Here is a 23,031-nt window from a genome sequence, read left to right on the forward strand (position 1 = left end):
CCACTACTACACATACCATTACCTCACACTCCACTACCACACACTCCACTACCACACACACCACTACTACACATACCACTACTACAGACACATGCCAAACCCCTGTGTCTGTCTGAGGACTTACATGTGTCTTGTATGGTGTTTCTGTACAATGTGAGGATCTATACAATACCCTCGCTGCTGATGACTTCATGTGTACAGTACAGTGGACACTACCCTGTCTGCTGATGACATGCACGTGTGATCAATAATGTGACTAGGTCATGTATAGTAATAGCCATTCTATTTACTGTATATGATGTATGTAATATGTTGTGTAGTCAAGGAGGTACCTGGAGGAAATTGAAACAGAGTGAGAGGAATGCCTGTCTGGGTGTGACGGTGTCTGTGTGTTCCCTTCGTATATGGCCAAGAACACGGAACAACAAGGGACAACTGACAGAATGGAGAACCGGAGAACAAGAAGAAAAGAGCTGGCAGAGCTTGCTCCTTCCCTACCCAGATCTCCACTGTTGTTCCCACATTCCTCTTGGGGGATGAGAGCGCCGATGGGCCTGATAACATTATTTGCCTACTGTCTTTTAATCTATCAGTCCACAATCACTCACTGCCGAGCTATCTGTGTGTGTTGGGATAGGCTCGCACGGACATGTCCCATACACACTGGACAGCTCCGCATAGACCAGTAGTTTGGGGAAGTGATGGGGAATGTGCAGTGATATGGGGGTGTGGGTAGACTTATGGCATTTTATTGTTGAAACGTTTTTCTCTATTTATGGTCCTACAGATATCAATCGTTTTCTAAATATGGCCAGCGGGACACGATTTTACTTTTTTAAATTTTTAAATTTTGCACAGACAAAACTACATATTTCAATGGCATGTGCAAATCATAGAACATTCCACATGACAGAGATAAACAAATAATGCAATGCTTACTCAAAATAGTTCAACTGGGATTCTCTGATCTGAATGCATCTAACCTAAGATCCTGACTCTTTTTGCAGGGTGCTTTACAGTTCTACAGTATGGTTGAGCTGTTCTATCTTATAAACAAACACCCCTTTGACAATGTCATACCCAGTATAGTTTTACAAGCCCACGGCACAAGTCATACAGTATAATGCCAGCAGTTGACGAATGAGCATTCAATGTCAAATTAAATACTACTTGTATGACATGCTACTAGTACGGAAATGTGAATTCATCCCTATTCCGGCTCTATTTTACTCTAACCCTCTGAGTGCAGACCAGAACTTGCTTCTGCTCTGTGTGTGTGTGTGTGAACTGGTTTGTTCTTGTATCCTTGTGGGGACCTAAAATCCCCAAAAGTCCCCACAAGGATAGTAAAACAAGTTAAATTCTCCCTTTTGGGGACATTTCCCACATCCCCTTGAGGACAAAGGCTATTTTAAGCTTAGGAGTTGTTAGGTTTATGATTATGGTTAAGAGTTAGATTTAGGGTTACGGGTTAAGGTTAGGATTATATCCGTATACAGAATATTTAGATGTGTTTAAAATTGCAGGCTTTCGTCACATCTTTGCCAGTGACAGTTGCAGCGGCTGCAAGATGAGCTGGTTGACGTGTGTGTGTGTGTGTGTGTGTGTGTGAGTGTGTGTGTGTGTGTGTGTGTGTGTGTGTGTGTGTGTGTGTGTGTGTGTTTGTGTGCGTGCGTGCGTGCGTGCGTGCGTGCGCACGTGCTAGAACGGGTTAGTGCTCAGGTGAAAGCTGACTCTCACACTCCCTCGGCCGCAGATGTGAGGGGTGACATTCTCTCGCACACAATCCTTCTCTGGTACAGTTTCATGACCCGCACAGAACTCGGCCCAGTTTCCCCTTTATACTGCTGCTACTGGGAGAAGTGCTCGGGGGATTAGCCAGGTCCTTCAAAGGCCATTAAAGCAAATGACAGGTATCCTGTTTCGGCAGTGCTGGGACAGGCCAGGTGAGGAGCACAGAGGCCAAGCAGGAGAGCAAGGGTCAGCTGGGGACAAAAAGACAAGGCCAACATGGGCCCCACTCTATCTGGCTCACTCCTTGGCTCTCCTAAACTGAGAGCCCTGCGTTTATGAATGGTCCGCTTGATGGGACCGCTGAGACATTGTCTCACTCTGGTAACTTTAGCTTTTTTACAGTCCGGCGTTTTGTTTTCAGATTGGGTTTTTCTTTTCGTGTGGGCATGACTTCCCCGATGGAGAATTGATTTGAATGAAAATAAAACGTATCTCATCAGACTAGTGAATAATTCAATGTTTTTAACTTACCAACGATGCTCATTCACATTGTAATTTGCATTGCAACAATTCTCTAAAGTAAATGTAACAGTTTAACTTTACGTCCGTCCCCTCGCCCCGACCCGGGTGCGAACCAGGGACCCTCTGCACACATCAACAACAGTCACCCACGAAGCATCGTTACCCATCGCTCCACAAAAGCCGCGGCCCTTGCAGAGCAAGGGGAACCACTACTTCAAGGTTTCAGAGCAAGTGACGTCACTGACTGAAAGGCTGCTAGCGCGCACCACCGCTACCTAGCTAGCCATTTCACATCGGTTACATAAAGAAACACAAATTAACATAAAAGACTAAGCAGTATGAAATATGCAGATAGCTGGCAGCTAGTGCTGTACTATATGGACTTGGACAGAATCATTACCAGACAATCCTTCCCCTCGGCTAAATATTTTCACACACCATTGAAGTTTATCAGTCCATTGTTTTATCACTCTACTGGACATTGTGTAAGATCTCTCTCTCTCTCTCTCTCTCTGAACAACTCTCTAGCGGAGCTGCGGAAGTGTTAAATTAACCAATTACCTCTTGCAGATAAAGCGCACGTTCTGGTAGACCATTTTACCAATTACCCCATCCCCTCCAAGCAGAGATCCTCAGTCTGTCTGATTCATCCACAGTAAGACAAGGCAAATCCCTCAGAATCCTGACCCACAACTAGAATGGCCCAACCCAAAGACACATAGTAAAATTCTACAACAGTAAAACTCAAAAACAACACTGAAGGAAAGTCTAACAGTGCACATTAACCACTAAGTTGGGTTGCCGCTGATGTACTGTGCCTAGCTATGTATGGGAGACCTCCCGCCCTGCCACACAGATAACTAATCATTTCATCTGTAAACACAGCCATATGGAAGACGTGCTCATGCTTGGAATGCCAACATGCAACAAGTGGTATTATAAACAGTGAGTTCCTCAGGTCTGCTAAGACTATGCTGTGACCCCATTAACTCCCTCCAGCATGAACAATCAGACAACAATCCCCCTGTACTGATGAAACCAAGAGGCATGGGGGGCAGCCCCGGGATGCAGCGGTGCGGGTCGGGGAGCGACTGAGGGATTGGAGGGGTGAAAGGGGTTAACTGAGCCACAGTGTGGTCATCTGTCTGCGCCTGTGTGGTACAGAGGGGGTTTTCTTTAATCAGAGAGAGAGAAGGAGCGCAAGGCCTCCAAATCATGCATCACATCCGTAACGAGCGAGAGGCTGTCAAAGGCTTCACAGATAGTTACGAGCAGATTCGCCCCGCGCTTTGTGACTCACGGCTTCTGCAGTTTCCTGCACTTTGCTATCAAAAGAGGGCCACTAAATTACAGTTGGAGTTGCATCTGCAGCTGGTTTGCTGTCCAGACACAGGCAGCCCCCTCTGACTGGAAACAGAACCAGAGGAAAACAACAGCTTGTTTACCATTTTACCTTCATCTTTGGCTGCAAAACGTGCAACACTGATTCAGGAGCAGGCGCATCTAAACTTAAACAGATAACGTCAGGTGAAACAGTGGGGTTTCATAACTTAGGTACAGCGAGAACTTGACGCTCGTGTTTACAAACCCAATTATCATGCTATCAGACTACATGCTATTTCATTAACTAATTTGAACTCCACTTAGTTCCCTTTAGCCTTAATTAACCATAATCAGTCCAGTGATGACCTCTGGCTTATTTGGGTTTCTTCTGAACCTCCCTGTTTCCAACTTATCCAGGACTCTGGACAAAATAGGGACTGTGTTGCCATGAAAACCAGGATGAGACGAGGTGTGTGTCTCTTTGAGTGGCAGGGGATGAGGTTGGGTGGCTCATCAAGTTAAGTTCAGAGAAGTAGAAAGTTCCACTGGATGAATATTACACAGAGTCGTCTCCCTGGCCTCAGATTGCCCCGTATTTACATTATTAAAATGAGACGGGCAGACAGGGAGGTGACAGGTGGCACAGGAGGGAAATCAGGGCCCTGTCAAAACTGTCACTAGCTCCACTGGCCAAAAGGCCCTGACCCCAATCCTATCCACTGCAGGGGAGGAGAGAGAGAGGAGGGGGAAGGGGGCTGTCATCTAGACCCTGTCGGCTCATCCCAGTCACCAAACACACACACACACACACACACACACACACACACACACACACACACACACACACACACACACACACACACACACACACACACACACACACACACACACACACACACACACACACGTCAACCAGCTCATCTTGCAGCCGCTGCAACTGTCACTGGCAAAGATGTGACGAAAGCCTGCAATTTTAAACACATCTAAATATTCTGTATACGGATGGCTGCAGGCTTCGGGGGGGTTTCATCACCTGTTCTCTGTGCCACATTGTTAGCCGACTCCAATTCTTCATGAATCATAGTCATTTCTGAATAAATGCTTAGTTATCTGATAAATGAATGCACCGTCCCATATGAAAGTAATGTTACTTCCCTCTGTCTCATTCATAATATTCCGTCAGAATAAGCTCTAGGCAGGAATCATTACTGTAACTGCTCAATGAGGTGCTGGCTTGTTTTGATTGAAATCCTACTGAGTGTACTTCCTTACTGCAGCTGTCTGTGGAGAAAGCCCTCTGACAATGCTTTGTTACCACCCGATGTGCTTTAATGAAGAGCATGAGCTCCTACATACACAGAGAGAGCGAGAGAGCGAGAGAGAGGGAGTCTGAATCTACTGAGGTAAAGTCTGGTTCTGATTAGGCATTAGTGGAAGGAAAGGCACATCTTTCTCAGTTTAGAGTCCACATCATGCTCCTACAATAGCACAAGAATAAACACTGCAAATCCATTCTATAAGACACACACGTGCAAGTTCACAAAAAACTTTTACATGCTATTCACATCCTGCTCTTGTTCACTTCAAATACAAAAGAGGTACAGGGGATGCGTGTGTAATGCATTCCTACAGGAAAGTGAGGTGCCATGTCTAAACCTGATGGTATGCGAAACCTGGGGAGTTGCTGTTTTGACACTTTTGCATTTGCATTCATTATCCACTTCCAGAAATGGCTATGAAGGTTACAGTACATCAGACAGAGACTTTAGACCTGCTTGACTTTGGGTGGGCATACGAAACTATGTCAGGGTATTCCTCCTATCTTGAATATTGTATCAATATTCTGGGTGTGGCCTAGGACTATGGAGGGGTCAGGGTTCACTCCTGTAATCTGTGAAATCACATCCGCTGCTTGAAATGTGCCAGAGTATGTCTCACACAGGAGGAGTTTGGGATTATTACCATTGATTCATACCAACAACCCCAGCACCACTGTATAATAATGAGTCATAGCGACATGGTGTAAAGATAAGGCCTAGTAGTAAAAATAGACCAATATGTCCATGTAAATCTGTCATTTCCAGTATATTTCATCGTGACACAATGTGACTTCCCTGTGGAGGTGTTGTAATTAGCCAGATATACACTCTATTACACACATAGTAGCAGTCAATGAAGTCTCTCTTTCAGTTGCCTGACAGCAGGTTAATATTTACTCCCAGCCATGCACGCAGGTTGTTGATGTGAGGGACTTGTGTCCAGAGAGCTTTCTACACAACGCCTCTCCTCCCTTCACAGACAGATGAGGCAAGGTGGGTGGGTCCCTCAGGCCGGGCCCCAGACTGCTGTAAGTAGGAAAGGGTGGGGAGGCGAAGGACCAGATTTACGTGACTGTAGGGGCGCGTGGCATCCAAACCTTGCCCTATTTTATGGTTGCTTGTTGCTTCCTTTAATGATGCAATGCAGGAATATCTGTCTAAAGGGTGGGCAAGCTAGCTAACAATCGGCAGGTGTGCTGACTATGCATTCTGAAATGATATTGCTTTCTTCCTTTTACCATTTCTTACTCACATCCAGGACCCTGTGAATGCAGGTCAAATTTGTACACCTTTAAACTCCACTCAGCCATTACCTGATTTCAATGATGCCAAGTTGTGCCTCTTTTTCCTTAAAATATATATTTTTGCCATCTCCTCTTCTCTTCCAGGGCCAACAGCTCTTTCCAAGACGATGATGTGAGACTCTTTATTCGAAAAGGTCAAAATAAAACCATTAAAACTCTGACAGTTGGCCTGAGGGAGGGCCTGCCCTCGTCTTCCACCTCGCAGAGCCTCGCAGCGCCGGGATTGAGTCCATGTCTCCCTCTACGTCTTATGGAGCGGACGGATTTAAGCCGAGAACTGAGTGCTGGTGACAATATTTCCTTTGGCAGATGATGATTCAAAACATACTGTATGGTGCTGCTGCCTGAATAAGACTGGCTGACTGGCAGTTCCCAGCTGATCTAATGAATACTTACTTTACGCCTTTCACAAAAAACCCTCTAATAACAACAGTGCTAATGACCTCTCATTGAGGAAAACGCTGAGCTCTACTCCCCTCTAAAAAGTAACAGTCCGTGTAAAACACTGCAATGCCCACTGTAATGTATTGTAGGTCATTAAAATGATGTATAAGCAGGGAAAATCATTTAGGGAGCATGGTTTGGACTCTATTAGCTAGAGTATATTAGTCAAGGTAGCCAGCAGGCAGAGCTGAATAACATCAGACAAGACCTGAATAAACATCAGACCGATATTAATAACGTCAGACGGAGCTGTATAAAGTCAGATGGAGCTGAATAACATCAGACTGAGCTGAATAACGTCAGACAGAGCTGAATAACATCAGACTGAGCTGAATAACGTCAGACTGAGCTGAATAACGTCAGACTGAGCTGAATAACGTCAGAATGAGCTGAATAACGTCAGACGGAGCTGAATAACATCAGACTGAGCTGAATAACGTCAGACTGAGCTGAATAACATCAGACTGGGCTGAATAACATCAGACTGAGCTGAATAACATCAGACTGAGCTGAATAACGTCAGACGGAGCTGAATAACATCAGACTGAGCTGAATAACGTCAGACTGAGCTGAATAACATCAGACTGAGCTGAATAACATCAGACTGAGCTGAATAACGTCATGGGGAGCTGAATAACGTCAGACTGAGCTGAGTAACGTCAGACGGAGCTGAATAACATCAGACTGAGCTGAATAACGTCAGACTGAGCTGAATAACATCAGACTGAGCTGAATAACATCAGACTGAGCTGAATAACATCAGACTGAGCTGAAGAACGTCATGGGGAGCTGAATAACATCAGACTGAGCTGAGTAACGTCAGACCGAGCTGAATAACATCAGACTGAGCTGAATAACATCACGGGGAGCTGAATAACGTCAGACTGAGCTGAATAACGTCAGACTGAGCTGAATAACGTCATGGGGAGCTGAATAACGTCAGACTGAGCTGAATAACGTCAGACTGAGCAGAATAACGTCAGACTGAGCTGAATAACATTAGACTGAGCTGAATAACATCAGACTGAGCTGAATAACGTCATGGGGAGCTGAATAACATCAGACTGAGCTGAGTAACGTCAGACTGAGCTGAATAACATCAGACTGAGCTGAATAACATCACGGGGAGCTGAATAACGTCAGACTGAGCTGAATAACGTCAGACTGAGCTGAATAACGTCATGGGGAGCTGAATAACGTCAGACTGAGCTGAATAACGTCAGACTGAGCTGAATAACGTCAGACTGAGCTGAATAACATCAGACTGAGCTGAATAACATCAGACTGAGCTGAATAACGTCATGGGGAGCTGAATAACGTCAGACTGAGCTGAATAACGTCAGACGGAGCTGAATAACATCAGACTGAGCTGAATAACGTCAGACTGAGCTGAATAACATCAGACTGAGCTGAATAACATCAGACTGAGCTGAATAACGTCATGGGGAGCTGTATAACGTCAGACAGAGCTGAATAACATCAGACTGAGCTGAGTAACGTCAGACTGAGCTGAATAACATCAGACTGAGCTGAATAACATCACGGGGAGCTGAATAACGTCAGACTGAGCTGAATAACGTCAGACTGAGCTGAATAACGTCATGGGGAGCTGAATAATGTCAGACTGAGCTGAATAACGTCAGACTGAGCTGAATAACGTCAGACTGAGCTGAATAACGTCATGGGGAGCTGAATAACGTCAGACAGAGCTGAATAACATCAGACTGAGCTGAGTAACGTCAGACCGAGCTGAATAACATGAGACTGAGCTGAATAACATCACGGGGAGCTGAATAACGTCAGACTGAGCTGAATAACGTCAGACTGAGCTGAATAACGTCATGGGGAGCTGAATAACGTCAGACTGAGCTGAATAACGTCAGACTGAGCAGAATAACGTCAGACTGAGCTGAATACCATCAGACTGAGCTGAATAACATCAGACTGAGCTGAATAACGTCAAGGGGAGCTGAATAACGTCAGACTGAGCTGAATAACGTCAGACGGAGCTGAATAACATCAGACTGAGCTGAATAACATCAGACTGAGCTGAATAACATCAGACTGAGCTGAATAACATCAGACTGAGCTGAATAACGTCAGACTGAGCTGAATAACGTCAGACAGAGCTGAATAACATCAGACTGAGCTGAGTAACGTCAGACTGAGCTGAATAACATCAGACTGAGCTGAATAACATCACGGGGAGCTGAATAACGTCAGACTGAGCTGAATAACGTCAGACTGAGCTGAATAACGTCATGGGGAGCTGAATAACGTCAGACTGAGCTGAATAACGTCAGACTGAGCTGAATAACGTCAGACTGAGCTGAATAACATCAGACTGAGCTGAATAACATCAGACTGAGCTGAATAACGTCATGGGGAGCTGAATAACGTCAGACTGAGCTGAATAACGTCAGACGGAGCTGAATAACATCAGACTGAGCTGAATAACGTCAGACTGAGCTGAATAACATCAGACTGAGCTGAATAACATCAGACTGAGCTGAATAACGTCATGGGGAGCTGTATAACGTCAGACAGAGCTGAATAACATCAGACTGAGCTGAGTAACGTCAGACTGAGCTGAATAACATCAGACTGAGCTGAATAACATCACGGGGAGCTGAATAACGTCAGACTGAGCTGAATAACGTCAGACTGAGCTGAATAACGTCATGGGGAGCTGAATAATGTCAGACTGAGCTGAATAACGTCAGACTGAGCTGAATAACGTCAGACTGAGCTGAATAACGTCAGACGGAGCTGAATAACGTCAAGGGGAGCTGAATAACGTCAGACATAGCTGAATAAAGTCAAGGGGGGGGGTAAATAACGTCATGGGGAGCTGAATAATGTCAGACTGAGCTGAATAACGTCAGACTGAGCTGAATAACATCAGACTGAGCTGAATAACGTCAGACAGAGCTGAATAGCATCAGGGGGAGCTGAATAACGTCAGACATAGCTGAATAAAGTCAAGGGGGGGGGTGAATAACGTCATGGGGAGCTGAATAACGTCAGACAGAGCTGAATAACATCAGACAGAGCTGAATAACATCAGACATAGCTGAATAAGGTCAAGGGGGGGTGAATAACGTCAAGGGGAGCTGAATAACGTCAGACAGAGCTGAATAACGTCAGACAGAGCTGAATAACGTCAGACAGAGCTGAATAACGTCAGACGGAGCTGAATAACATCAGACATGGCTGAATAAGGTCAAGGGGGGGTGAATAACGTCAGACAGAGCTGAATAACGTCAGACAGAGCTGAATAACGTCAGACAGAGCTGAATAACGTCAGACGGAGCTGAATAACGTCAGACAGAGCTGAATAACATCAGACTGAGCTGAATAACATCAGACAGAGCTGAATAAGGTCAAGGGGGGGTGAATAACGTCAGACAGAGCTGAATAACGTCAGACAGAGCTGAATAACGTCAGACAGAGCTGAATAACGTCAGACAGAGCTGAATAACGTCGGACAGAGCTGAATAACGTCAGACAGAGCTGAATAACATCAGACAGAGCTGAATAACGTCAGACAGAGCTGAATAACGTCAGACAGAGCTGAATAACGTCAGACGGGGCTGAATAACATCAGACAGAGCTGAATAACATCAGACAGAGCTGAATAACATCAGACTGAGCTGAATAACATCAGACTGAGCTGAATAAGGTCAGGGGGAGCTGAATAACGTCAGACGGAGCTGAATAGCGTCAAGGGGACAGGTTTTTTCTGGCATCAAGAACACGATGACACGCTGTATCTTTCATTTCTAGGCTGTCAAACGCTGTAATTGTTTCAGTTCTCCGCAATGAACTCTCTCCAGGGTCTATAATGTGTGAAGCTCTTATTCCCCTTGTCATTAAAACAGCCATTCAAATGGACACCCTCTTAACATCATTTACTCAAGTCTTTAGAAGAGGGTTCCTTATTGGCAATGAGATCGTCTCCTTTTTGTACTCTTTCAAATCCACAGGATGTACAAATGGTAGGATGTAAAAAGGAGTTTGCTCTTGGAGCCAAAGTCAGACTCAATAAACCCAGTGATGAACTCAGTACGTAACAGAAAGGAGCTCAGGCCAGACTGCGGTTGTTAGCTGCTAATTGCCCAAAAAGCCTGGCCATTCATGATATCAAACTCCGGTGTTAGAAGCCAGTGAAGTTAGACTAATTAGTGCCACTGCCACACGTTTCCCGCAACATTCCCAGGGTGTGTGTGTGTGTGTGTGTGTGTGTGTGTGTGTGTGTGTGTGTGTGTGTGTGTGTGTGTGTGTGTGTGTGTGTGTGTGTACAGTTTTTTTTGTTGCTTTTTGCCTCCCAATACCAGGAACCGCTGGCAAGAGATCGATTTTTATAGTTTCCCACTCGGACCAGGGCCGCTGTCCTTATTCGGAAGGATTAAAGCGGCAGGATTCGTGGGATTTTCCCCTCCTGTTGGCACCATGATTTTCTACGAAGCCCCTTAGACTCTTTGGAGGAAACCTTGCACAAGGTCTAATGAGCAATGGGAAAGACTCCAGCTCTCCTACCTTTTAAATGTCCACCACAATACTAAGCAGAGCACACACCGGCCCTCTCACACCCTCATTAACATGTGTGAACTCCCTATTCAAAACAGCCTGTCCTTACTTTAGCCAGGTGCTTCCCTCTTTAGCTTTTTCTCCATGCTTTTGATCCAGTCACACATCTAAGTCCGTCTGACTTCTCTTAGCGTTAATGGTGAGTCATGAGGAGGAGTTAGACAGAATATTTTAGACAGAATATAACTTTCTCACGCCTTCAGAAGGGCTAACTAAATACCCAGAGCATAGTGTAATGTCTACCAAGTCAATGTTTATGGCCAAAGTAAGGAAATACAAACATGTTATACAATACATTTGGGAAATAGGGAAATAAACAAGTCATTCAGTCAATGTTTGGGATTCCTGCCTTGGTTCAGTATCAGGAACATCGTCAATTAGGAAAAATTATCTCAATTAAAAACTCAGGTGTCCACACTACCTTCATGTTTACACCAATGATAGGTCCGTTTAACTGTCCTCTCTCTCTCAAGACCCCTTGACTGTTTCACATTTTCTTATGTTTCAGCCTTATTCTAAAATATATATATATATTTTTAAAGCTAATCTATTTACACACAATACCCCATAATGACAAAGCAAAAACAGGATTTTAGATTTCTTTTGCAAATGCATAGAAAAAAAACTATGAAATATCACATCTACATAAGTGTTCAGGCCCTTTAATCAGTACTTTGTTGAAGCACCTTTGGCAGCGATTACAGCCTTGAGTCTTCTTGGGTATGATGCTACAAGCTTGGCACACCTGGATTTGGGGAGTTTCTCCCATTCTTCTCTGCAGATCCTCTCAAGCTCTCAGGTTGGATGGGGACCATCGCTGCACAGCTATTTTCAGGTCTCTCCAGAGATGTTCGATCGGGTTCAAGTCCAGGCTGGCTGGGCCACTCAAGGACATGCAGAGACTTGTCCCAAAGCCACTCCTATGTTGTCTTGGCTGTGTGCTTGGGGTTGTTGTCCTGTTGGAATGTGAGTCTTCGCCCCCAATCTGAGGTCCTGAGCACTATGGAACAAGTTTTCATCAAGGATCTCTCTGTGCTTTGCTCCGTTCATCTTTTCCTCAATCCTGACTAGTCTCCCAGTCCCTGCCACTGAAAAACATCCCCACAGCACGATGCTGCTACCACCATGCTTCATTGTAGGGATGGTATTGCCAGGTGATGAGCGATGCCTGGTTTCCTCCAGACGTGACACTTGGCACTCAGGCCAACGAGTTTAATCTTGGTTTCATCAGACCTGAGAATCTTGTGACCATTGAGTTCTTGGTCATTGTCAACTGTGGGACCTTATAAAGACAGGTGTGTGTCTTTCCAAGTCATGTCCAATCAATTGAATTTACCACAGGTGGACTCCAATCAAGTTGTAGAAACATCTCAAGGATGATCAATGGAAACAGGATGCACCTGAGCTCAATTTCGAGTCTCATAGCAAAGTGTCTGAATACTTATGTAAATAAGGTATTCCTGTTTTTTATGTTTAATACATTTGCTAACATTTCTGAAAACCTGTTTTTGCTTTGTCATTATGGGGTATTGTGTGTAGATTGATGAGAAAAAATGTAATTTAATACATTTTAGAATAAGGCTGCAACATAACAACATGTGGAAAAAGATTCTCTGAATGCACTGTGTACATATATATTTTTTTAAATATATATTTCTCTCTCTTTCTCTTTCTATTTCCTTATCTCTCTCTTTCTATTTATCTGTCTCTCTCCCTCTCCCTCTTTCTCTCTTGCTCTCTCTCTCTTTCTAAAAAGAAGATCACTATCTTATAGCTACAATTAACAGTATTAAACTGGCATTTTAGAGACTAAACATAAAAGATTTTTAAGGTCTTACAAGCAGCAATATACAGTGGGGCAAAAAAAGTATTTAGTCAGCCACCAATTGTGCAAGTTCTCCCACTTAAAAAGATGAGAAAGGCCTGTAAGTTTCATCATAGGTACACTTCAACTATGACAGACAAAAGTAGGAAAGAAAATCCAGAAAATCACATTGTAGGATTTTTAATGAATTTATTTGCAAATTATGGTGGAAAATAAGTATTTGGTCACCTACAAACAAGCAAGATTTCTGGCTCTCACAGACCTGTAACTTCTTCTTTAAGAGGCTCCTCTGTCCTTCACTCGTTACCTGTATTAATGTCACCTGTTTGAACTTGTTATCAGTATAAAAGACACCTGTCCACAACCTCAAACAGTCACACTCCAAACTCCACTATGACCAAGACCAAAGAGCTGTCAAAGGACATTAGAAACAAAATTGTAGACCTGCACCAGGCTGGGAAGACTGAATCTGCAATAGGTAAGCAGCTTGGTTTGAAGAAATCAACTGTGGGAGCAATTATTAGGAAATGGAAGACATACAAGACCACTGATAATCTCCCTCGATCTGGGGCTCCACGCAAGATCTCACCCCGTGGGGTCAAAATGATCACAAGAACGGTGAGCAAAAATCCCAGAACCACACGGGGGGACCTAGTGAATGACCTGCAGAGAGCTGGGACCAAAGTAACAAAGCCTACCATCAGTAACACACTACGCCGCCAGGGACTCAAATCCTGCAGTGACAGACGTGTCCCCTGCTTAAGCCAGTACATGTCCAGGCCCGTCTGAAGTTTGCTAGAGAGCATTTGGATGATCCAGAAGAAGATTGGGAGAATGTCATATGGTCAGATGAAACCAAAATATAACTTTTTGGTAAAGACTTAACTCGTCGTGTTTGGAGGACAAAGAATGCTGAGTTGCATCCAAAGAACACCATACCTACTGTGAAGCATGGGGGTGGACACATCATGCTTTGGGGCTGTTTTTCTGCAAAGGGACCAGGACGACTGATCCGTGTAAAGGAAAGAATGAAATGGGCCATGTATCGTGAGATTTTGAGTGAAAACCTCCTTCCATCAGCAAGGGCATTGAAGATGAAACATGGCTGGGTCTTTCAGCATGACAATGATCCCAAACACACCGCCCGGGCAACGAAGGAGTGGCTTCATAAGAAGCATTTCAAGGTCCTGGAGTGGCCTAGCCAGTCTCCAGATCTCAACCCCATAGACAATCTTTGGAGGGAGTTGAAAGTCCGTGTTGCCCAGCAACAGCCCCAAAACATCACTGCTCTAGAGGAGATCTGCATGGAGGAATGGGCCAAAATACCAGCAACAGTGTGTGAAAACCTTGTGAAGACTTACAGAAAACGTTTGACCTCTGTCATTGCCAACAAAGGGTATATAACAAAGTATTGAGATAAACTTTTGTTATTGACCAAATACTTATTTTCCACCATAATTTGCAAATAAATTCATTAAAATCCTACAATGTGATTTTCTGGATTTTTTTTCCTAATTTTGTCTGTCATAGTTGAAGTGTACCTATGATGAAAATTACAGGCCTCTCTCATCTTTTTAAGTGGGAGAACTTGCACAATTGGTGGCTGACTAAATACTTTTTTGCCCCACTGTAGATGCGTGCACAAAAATGTATCCTGTCTATTCAAATGTGCCCAATTCAGGTTCAACCCAGTCCTTCTCTGGTCGGTGAGTGACAGTTTCCCCTCTCTCAAAAGTTTAAATCATTTCCACATCATATTCTGAAGGGGTGGAAGATTTTCTTCCTTTGGGCCCAGTCCAAGTCAAATACTCATGAACTCATTGCAAAGGAATAGTCTTACATCAAACAGTGAGATGTTGCTAAGCTCAAGGGAAATGTGGTAAACAGGACACACGTCCTCCCAGTGAAAATGGCACAGATGAAGAAAGATAAAACAGCAAATTGGCAAATAGCGAAGCAGGCATCTTTTAATGTAAGTGACTTCTCTGATTATACTTGTCGCTGGGCCTCATTTCCTCAGGTTGAACGCGGTGTCATAGCCTGGAGGTCGCTCAACGGTTTGATGCTTTTAGCCACACCCTTCATTTCAACAGTGGGTCCTTTTCAAGTGAGATGTGAAAATGTCTCATACACTGGCATACTTGCCAACTATATTTCATAGGGAACTGACCTGAGAAAAAAGGAAAAAGTAAGAAAACAAGGTTAGCCAAGCATAATCATCCAACATGTATTTTGAACTGGACTAAGGCTGTCCGAGGGACATCAAACATTGTGTTGGGATTTTATTGGTCCCTAACTGCGTTCTCCCTATTCAGTGATTGGCTGCTGTGGTTTATCGTGTGGAAGATGGTCCAGCCTCGACAGCTGTTGTGCTCTGCTTAATTAGTAAGATTTGACCCATGACCTGGGATAGGATATGATGAGTAATGACTTTTAGAGCTTTTGTAAACACTTTGATTTGTTTGGCCCTTCGATCATTGTACCTCCACCATTTGCTAAAAAGAAAAACATGTTGAACCCCAATCAGTCAAAAAATAAATCTCTCTTCTCTTATTATTATTTCAACACGCAACTTTAGTGCCTTGGTGACATGGTAGTTTGCAATCATATGAAGATCTACTTTGCCAGTGTGGTTTTTGCAAGCTTTCCACCATTGGCTCGGTTTGGCAGGCACTTTATCATGGCTGATGGGTATCTAGATCATTTGTTTTATAAATACTGTGCTGTGGCCTGTGGGGATTAGGTCTGGCTGCGACAATAACAAGTTTCAGGAATTGATACATGACCTGTGTGCTCAAAAGCATCAGGACAGAACAGGATGCTACTGTACCAGACAGAACTGCACCTTTGAAATTATAAAAAAAAATGAATTGATATCCACAAATCATGTCCAGACCAGTACAAGTGTTACATTTCAATATATACCACAGATCATTCAGTCATTCAGCGTAATATTCCACTGCGGGACTCCAAGAACATCACTGTAGAGGGGCGGCATCATATTGTATCTCGATATAAATATGAGAACACAAATCACAGTATCTATCCGGGTATAATACACAGTTGAATTATTGGAAATTATATCCCAACCATTTTGATTTTGGACTATCACTCCCTTGCTCACCCTTTGCTCTCAGACTGTGCTCCCTGTTCTCTTTAACCTCACTTTCTCTCTCTTTCTCTCTCTCTCTCTCTTTCTAAACTGAGAAAGATGTGCCTTTCCTTCCACTAATGCCTAATCAGAACCAGACTTTACCTCAGTAGATTCAGATCTCTCTCTCTCTCTCTACCTTCCATCTCTCTGAGGCCCAGCCTCTTCCTTCAGCTGTTCCATACTCTGGTCCACTGGGACTGATACAATATTTTCCAACCTCAATTAGCAGAGGGCCCGTTGACTAATTCCAACTGTTTTTACACCTGAGAGGTTGGGAGCAGGGGCTGGAAAAACTGAGTGAGGCGAGGGTGTAGCAGGGCAGTCGGGGCAATGTATCCGTGTTGACAGACCGCAACACAGAGAACAAGGAGGGTCCTCGCACTGGACAGCATTCAGGGCCCTGCTGAGCTGTGCTTCCCCACTCACACCAGCAACATTAAAACATGTGGGAACGAGCAAGGGGTCTGCTGCGGGTGAGAGGTGTGTGTGTGTGTGTGTGTGTGTGTGTGTGTGTGTGTGTGTGTGTGTGTGTGTGTGTGTGTGTGTGTGTGTGTGTGTGTGTGTGTGTGTGTGTGTGTGGACATGTTTAACTATTCTTGTGGGGACCAGAAGGCCCCACAATAATACTAAACAAACAAACATTTCACCAACTGGGGATATTTTGTTGGTCCCCACAAGGTCAAATACTATTTCTAGGGGGTTTAGGGTTAAGGTTATAATTAGTGTTTGGGTTAGAATTACATTAAGTGTTAGGGTTAGGAGCAAGGGTTAGTTTTAGGGTTAGGTTTAGGGTTAGGAGCTAGGTTTAGTGTTAAGGTTAGATTTTTGGGTTACAGTTAGGGTTAGGGTTAAGATTAGGGTTAGGGTAAGAGTACGGGTTAGGGTTAGGTTTAGGGTTAGGGTTAGGGAAAATAGGATTTTGAATGGGACTGAATTGTGTCCCCACAAGGTTAGCTGTACAAGACTGTGTGTGTGTGTGTGTTTGTGTGTGTGTGTGTGTGTGTGTGTGTGTGTGTGTGTGTGTGTGTGTGTGTGTGTGTGTGTGTGTGTGTGTGTGTGTGTGTGTGTGTGTGTGTGTGTGTGTGTGTGTGTGTGTGTGTGTGTGTGTGTGTGTGTGTGTGTGTGTGTGTGTGTGTGTGTGCTAATGTGTGATGTGTTCACAGAATTTGGTTACATTACATCTATGTTTGGATAATAAAGTAGTTGCTGTTTCTTTATGTTTTATTAGACACTTGAGACATTTTTGTCAACTCAACACAAACATCTACTGTGCCAGCCAAGCCACTTAAAACTCAACTTAAACATCTACTTTGCCAGCCAAGCCACTTAAAACTGAACTAAAATATATACTGTGCCAGCCAAGCCACATGAAACTGAACACAAAGATATAATGTACCAGCCAAGCCACATAAAACTCAACTTAAACATCTACTTTGCCAGCCAAGCCACTTAAAACTGAACAAAAATATATACTGTGCCAGCCAAGCCACATAAAACTCAACACAAACATCTACTTTGCCAGCCAAGCCACTTAAAACTCCACCCAAACATCTACTGTGCCAGCCAAGCCACTTAAAACTGAACAAAAATATATACTGTGCCAGCCAAGCCACATAAAACTGAACAAAAATATATACTGTGCCAGCCAAGCCACATAAAACTGAACAAAAATATATACTGTGCCAGCCAAGCCACATAAAACTCAACACAAACATCTACTTTGCCAGCCAAGCCACTTAAAACTCCACCCAAACATCTACTGTGCCAGCCAAGCCACTTAAAACTCCACCCAAACATCTACTGTGCCAGCCAAGCCACTTAAAACTCCACACAAACATCTACTGTGCCAGCAAAGCCACTTAAAACTCCACCCAAACATCTACTGTGCCAGCCAAGCCACGTAAAACTCCACACAAACATCTACTGTGCCAGCAAAGCCACTTAAAACTGAACACAAAGATATACTGTACCAGCCAAGCTACTTAAAACTCAACACAAACATCTACTGTGCCAGCAAAGCCACTTAAAACTCAACCCAAACATCTACTGTGCCAGCCAAGCCACTTAACACTCAACCCAAACATCTACTGTGCCAGCAAAGCCACTTAAAACTCAACCCAAACATCTACTGTGCCAGCCAAGCTACTTAAAACTCAACACAAACATCTACTGTGCCAGCAAAGCCACTTAAAACTCAACCCAAACATCTACTGTGCCAGCCAAGCCACTTAACACTCAACCCAAACATCTACTGTGCCAGCCAAGCCACTTAAAACTCAACACAAACATCTACTGTGCCAGCCAAGCCACTTAAAACTCAACACAAACATCTACTTTGCCAGCCAAGCCACTTAAAACTGAACACAAAGATATACTGTGCCAGCCAAGCCACATAAAACTCAACACAAACATCTACTTTGCCAGCCAAGCCACTTAAAACAACACAAACATCTACTGTGCCAGCTAAGCCACTTAAAACTCAACACAAACATCTACTGTGCCAGCCAAGCCACTGTGCCAGCCAAGCCACTGTGCTCTCTTTTCACAGAGACAGTCATACTGAGGCTGCAGTCTTGTATCTGTGTCAATAGAAGCTCATTAAAAATGCAGAGCTTCCGCCCAGTCGTCCCTCTCTAATCTAAAGCATAGTGACCATATCAATATCAAGGAATTCTCTAGGTGCAATGACCTGTGGTAACACAGAACCCAAACTGGACCTCAGAATAGACCAGGCCATATCGTCTCATTGTGAGGTATGACCACATCACGACCATAAGGTCCATTTCACTCATTTCAAGGCCGAATGACCACTGGTTTGGCAGGGTGCAGCTTTAGGGGTGCAGGCAGGTACACACCCTCACTGTGCTGTAGTGTTCATAGAGAACCATTCTTTCCAGGGCAGGAAATGAGAGGATGGTGGTTAAAGAGTATGAGAGCATTGCATTTGGGGGCTGCACATTTTCATGGGGAACCACTCTTTACAACTGACTAAGCACTTCTGACAAGACCACGGAAAGACACAAATCTCCCAATCCAGATGCATCCATTTTGCTGTTTCCAGCATGAAAAAGCTTCATGTAGCTGCAGTTCTCTTAAGAACTTCCATTGCGATGCCAATTCCTGCTTTCCGCTCCTGCTCCAATCTGATTTTAAAGTGTCAAACATAAGCACGACCTGAGAGAGTAACGTTTTATGATTATGTCTGACATCTAAACCACCTACATGAAAATTTGAATCCCCATTTGAGGGACAACAAACACCAGCACAATTTGGAATTGTGATAATTCAAGTCAATGTGAATGGATGTCGTGTGTGTGAGGTATAAAACTGTCTGCCAGACGAGAAGTATAGTAGCCCCGGCAGGTTAACAAATGTCACCGACTGTTAAAAGGCTGTACACAGTGGCAGACAGACTGGGCAGTCCTTGCTGTTACCTCGGTAGCATGGAAAAACCCTGATTCAGCCACTTGTGTAAAAAGACATTAACGACTAAATACATAAATATAACCGTTAAAGGCATAAACCTCTCAAGGCTGTCCAGTGGCCACTGGGAGGTCAGTTCATGACCAGAGACAACTCGTCTGTCCTGGTCAACAGTCTGAAAGACACCATTGAGGGAGATTGTGGAGTGAGTGGCACCTATGCCCAGTGCACTGCCCTCCTCTCAAGTGTCCTTATGACTAACATCAGATACAGTGCAATCTAATCTGGGGAATCTTACCATACTGAGATGATATAATAGCAGCTGTTGAAAGAGCTGATCTGTTCAAGGCATTTTTTGGAAGATCATTGATTGATAGGTGTGTGTGTAAGAAGACTTTACACTTTGCATGGGTATGTAGAAATTCTCTGAGTGTCTGCAGTAAATTATACAGTGCTGGCGAGCTCAATGCACCTGCTGTACGTGGAAGTGAAGCCAGCTCTCTGGTCTAGTCTGAAGTTTTCACACATACGTGATCTTTGTTAGCGGTTGATTCTGGGTCTGTACTTAACAGTTTATATCACAGAGGCTCCAAATTATCCTGACAATTCCACTAACGAGCGCTCAACAAAATCGGTGAGAACACTGTGAGAAATAGAAAATTGCTGCCCCTTGAACCAGAGGACTTTCAACACAGTTTTGACAAGTTAATCCCCTGTGATATTGAATCTTTTTCCCAAGCCCAGTTTGCATGACCAACTGATGCATAATGTCTTTCTTCAAGTCTGCCTTGCTGTAAACACAGTGCCGGGTTTCCCATGAGGTGTGTCAATCCACACTGGGTATTCCCAGTTTACCTAGCAACGTCTCTCGCTCCAAACACAACATAAATAGGAGTGACAGGCTGATACAAACCAGTGAAACCCCTATGAACCACTATAAAAGTAGCAAGATAAGAGAGTTCACACCACCATAAAATATAATATAGTGTCATAGGCATCCCGCCACTCCTCCATCACATAGGAGAGATAGAGAGGGGAAATAGTGCCAGCTTACTCACTTTCAGCGTAGTTTTTCCGTCTGGTGCCGTCCACCTTGCCCGTTTTGTCGATACAGAGAAAGAACTTGTTGGCGGAGTAGAGCCGCCTTAGTCGGACATCGCCCTCTAGGTGATTGTAACTGCGTGTGTGCCGCTCAAGTGTCCATGAGCAGTTAATGCCCCTCACCAGTACTTGGAGGGGCTCATGCCCTACCCCAGGTGGGCAGCCCCCCAGAGCCGTGCCAGCCACCAGGAGCAGGGTGAGGCACAGCAGGCTGAGGGAGGCAGCACTGGGTAGGAGCGGAAGCCCGGCGTGGGCAGTGCCAATGGCAGCAAGGTCAGGACCGAGTCCGGCGAAGGGTGCCATCCATCTGCACATGGTGGATCAGACTCCCAAGGTGCACCTTGCACAGGCAGGCATGCTGGCTGGCTGGAGACCCAGGCTGTGTGGTCCAGTCGAGTGGTCTCTCTCTCTCTGAAGGTGGAAAGGGGGGGTGATCAAGCAGGCAGCAGACCCTGTCACTGAGGACCAGTCAGCAGAGCAGAGAGGAACCTGGGCTTCTAACCAGCCCTCTGTCACAGATAACTTTGTCTCTTTACTTGTCTGTCTGATGATAAACTCCTATTTCTTTCTCAGCCTCTATTTACTCACTCTGTCCCCTAAAATGATTCATTTTGTAATTCCGTTTTGCCAAAAGTCATCTGTTATTTTCTGTTGTTCTCCTTGTTCTGTTCCTTTTGGCTTGTGTCCTTCTTTCCAGCTGCAGAGTCAATCAGTGTCCTGTCCTGCGATGTGTGCACCTTGCGATTGCTCCTCTCTCCAGCTGGACTGGAATACAGTGCTTGTCTGGCTGAGAATGACTTGAGTGAGGGAGAGTGAGTGACTGTGTGTAAGTGTGTGTAAAAGTGCAATAGGGAGAGCGAGTCACAGAGAGAGTGTGTGTGTGTAGAGAGAGAAGAGAGAGAGAAACAGAGAGGGAGACAGAGGGAGAGAGTGTGTGTGTATGTCTGTGTATATGTGAGTGAGGGAGGCAGAGTGAGGGGGAGGTAGAGTGAGAGACAGAGTGAGGAGGCGGGAGAGTGAGAGAGACAGTGTGTGTATGAGGAAGAGGCAACAGCTACTGAGTGTGAGAGGCAGTCAGTGAGTGAGAGAGGCAGTCAGTGAGTGAGAGAGGCTTCGGTGAGTGAGAGAGGCAGTCAGTGAGTGAGAGAGGCAGTCAGTGAGGGAGAGAGGCAGTCGGTGAGTGAGAGAGGCAGTCGGTGAGTGAGAGAGGCAGTCAGTGAGTGAGAGAGGCAGTCAGTGAGTGAGAGAGTAAGTGAGTGAGGGAGGCAGTCAGTGAGTGTGTGTCTGGTCTGTCTGCCTGTATGAAGCAGTGAAGCAGTAAATGACTGTCTCCACTCTCTCCTGTGCAGTCCGTCCCTTCTCCTGTGTGGAATGGGAGGCTTGGGCTTGTCCTGCATTTTATCCTGGGCAGGGCTTGCATCTGGGGAGTTGAAAGGAGAGGGGTGGGGCCACAATCATTGATAACTATTTGAAATTAACGAGAGAGGCTTTGCACAATCTCTCTTTTATAATTTCTTAATGTAGCCTTTGTCTCCTAATAGTGGTTCCTAGAAAGCCATTAGCCGGCTACCTGTAGGTTTTATTGCTCCATGGAAAGAGTCAACTGGAAAGGGTTAAGTCAAACTCCTTTGTTGTCCCAGCGCTTGAAGATGATGAGGATCCTAGGTCAGCAGTGAGAAGGTAAATTGACATGGAAGGGGCCCTTGTGTGACACCTGTGACTGGACTATTTGTAGCCATATGGGACAGATTAAAGGGGGCTTTAGTTTGTCGGAAACAACGGCAGAGGAGTCTTTCTGATCACCTGTGTTAATATTTCCTTGAGGTGGTTTCTGATGTTCACCTCTGATTTGTGAGACCAGGGTGGTAATGGTGAACACCTTTTTAACAACTTCACACTCTGTCTGTCTGTTGTCACAATCAGGCTGTAAATCAGGACTAAGTCATTGCGTTCAAAGAAATGAACATGTCACCTTAGGGCCGGCTCTAGCTTTTGGGGACCCTAAGCAAGATTTGGTTGCGTGGAGCCCCCACCTCGCAGGCAAACAATTTTGGTTTTAAAGTTAATTTCCTGCAATTCTACACATTTTGCAATGGGAAGTAGAGAAAATATTATCTTGCAATTTATAACACATTTCATGCAATTCTACTTCTTTTGCCATGGGACAGAGAGATACAAATTGCAGTTTAACAGCTTATTTCCTGCAATTCTACACATTTTGCCATTGGGTGGAAACAACGTTCTGCAGATTTAAAGCTATTTTCTTGCAATTCTACACATTTTGCCATGACT

The 23,031-nt window shown here is 44.6% G+C and overlaps 1 protein-coding gene across 1 annotated transcript in view; it reads right to left on the reverse strand.

Moving 5' to 3' along the window:
• The window catches only part of LOC129855186 (fibroblast growth factor 10-like), a 35,792-nt gene extending 13,701 nt beyond the window's left edge, over window positions 1–22,091 (reverse strand). The window contains exon 1 of the mRNA XM_055922598.1: window positions 20,697–22,091. Coding sequence (XP_055778573.1) covers window positions 20,697–21,054 — 358 coding nt within the window. The 5' untranslated portion in view covers window positions 21,055–22,091. The remainder of the gene's footprint in view (window positions 1–20,696) is intronic.
• Window positions 22,092–23,031: the final 940 nt, after the last annotated feature.

Source organism: Salvelinus fontinalis, chromosome 5 (assembly GCF_029448725.1).
Source record: "Salvelinus fontinalis isolate EN_2023a chromosome 5, ASM2944872v1, whole genome shotgun sequence".
Classification (NCBI taxonomy): Eukaryota; Metazoa; Chordata; class Actinopteri; order Salmoniformes; family Salmonidae; genus Salvelinus; species Salvelinus fontinalis.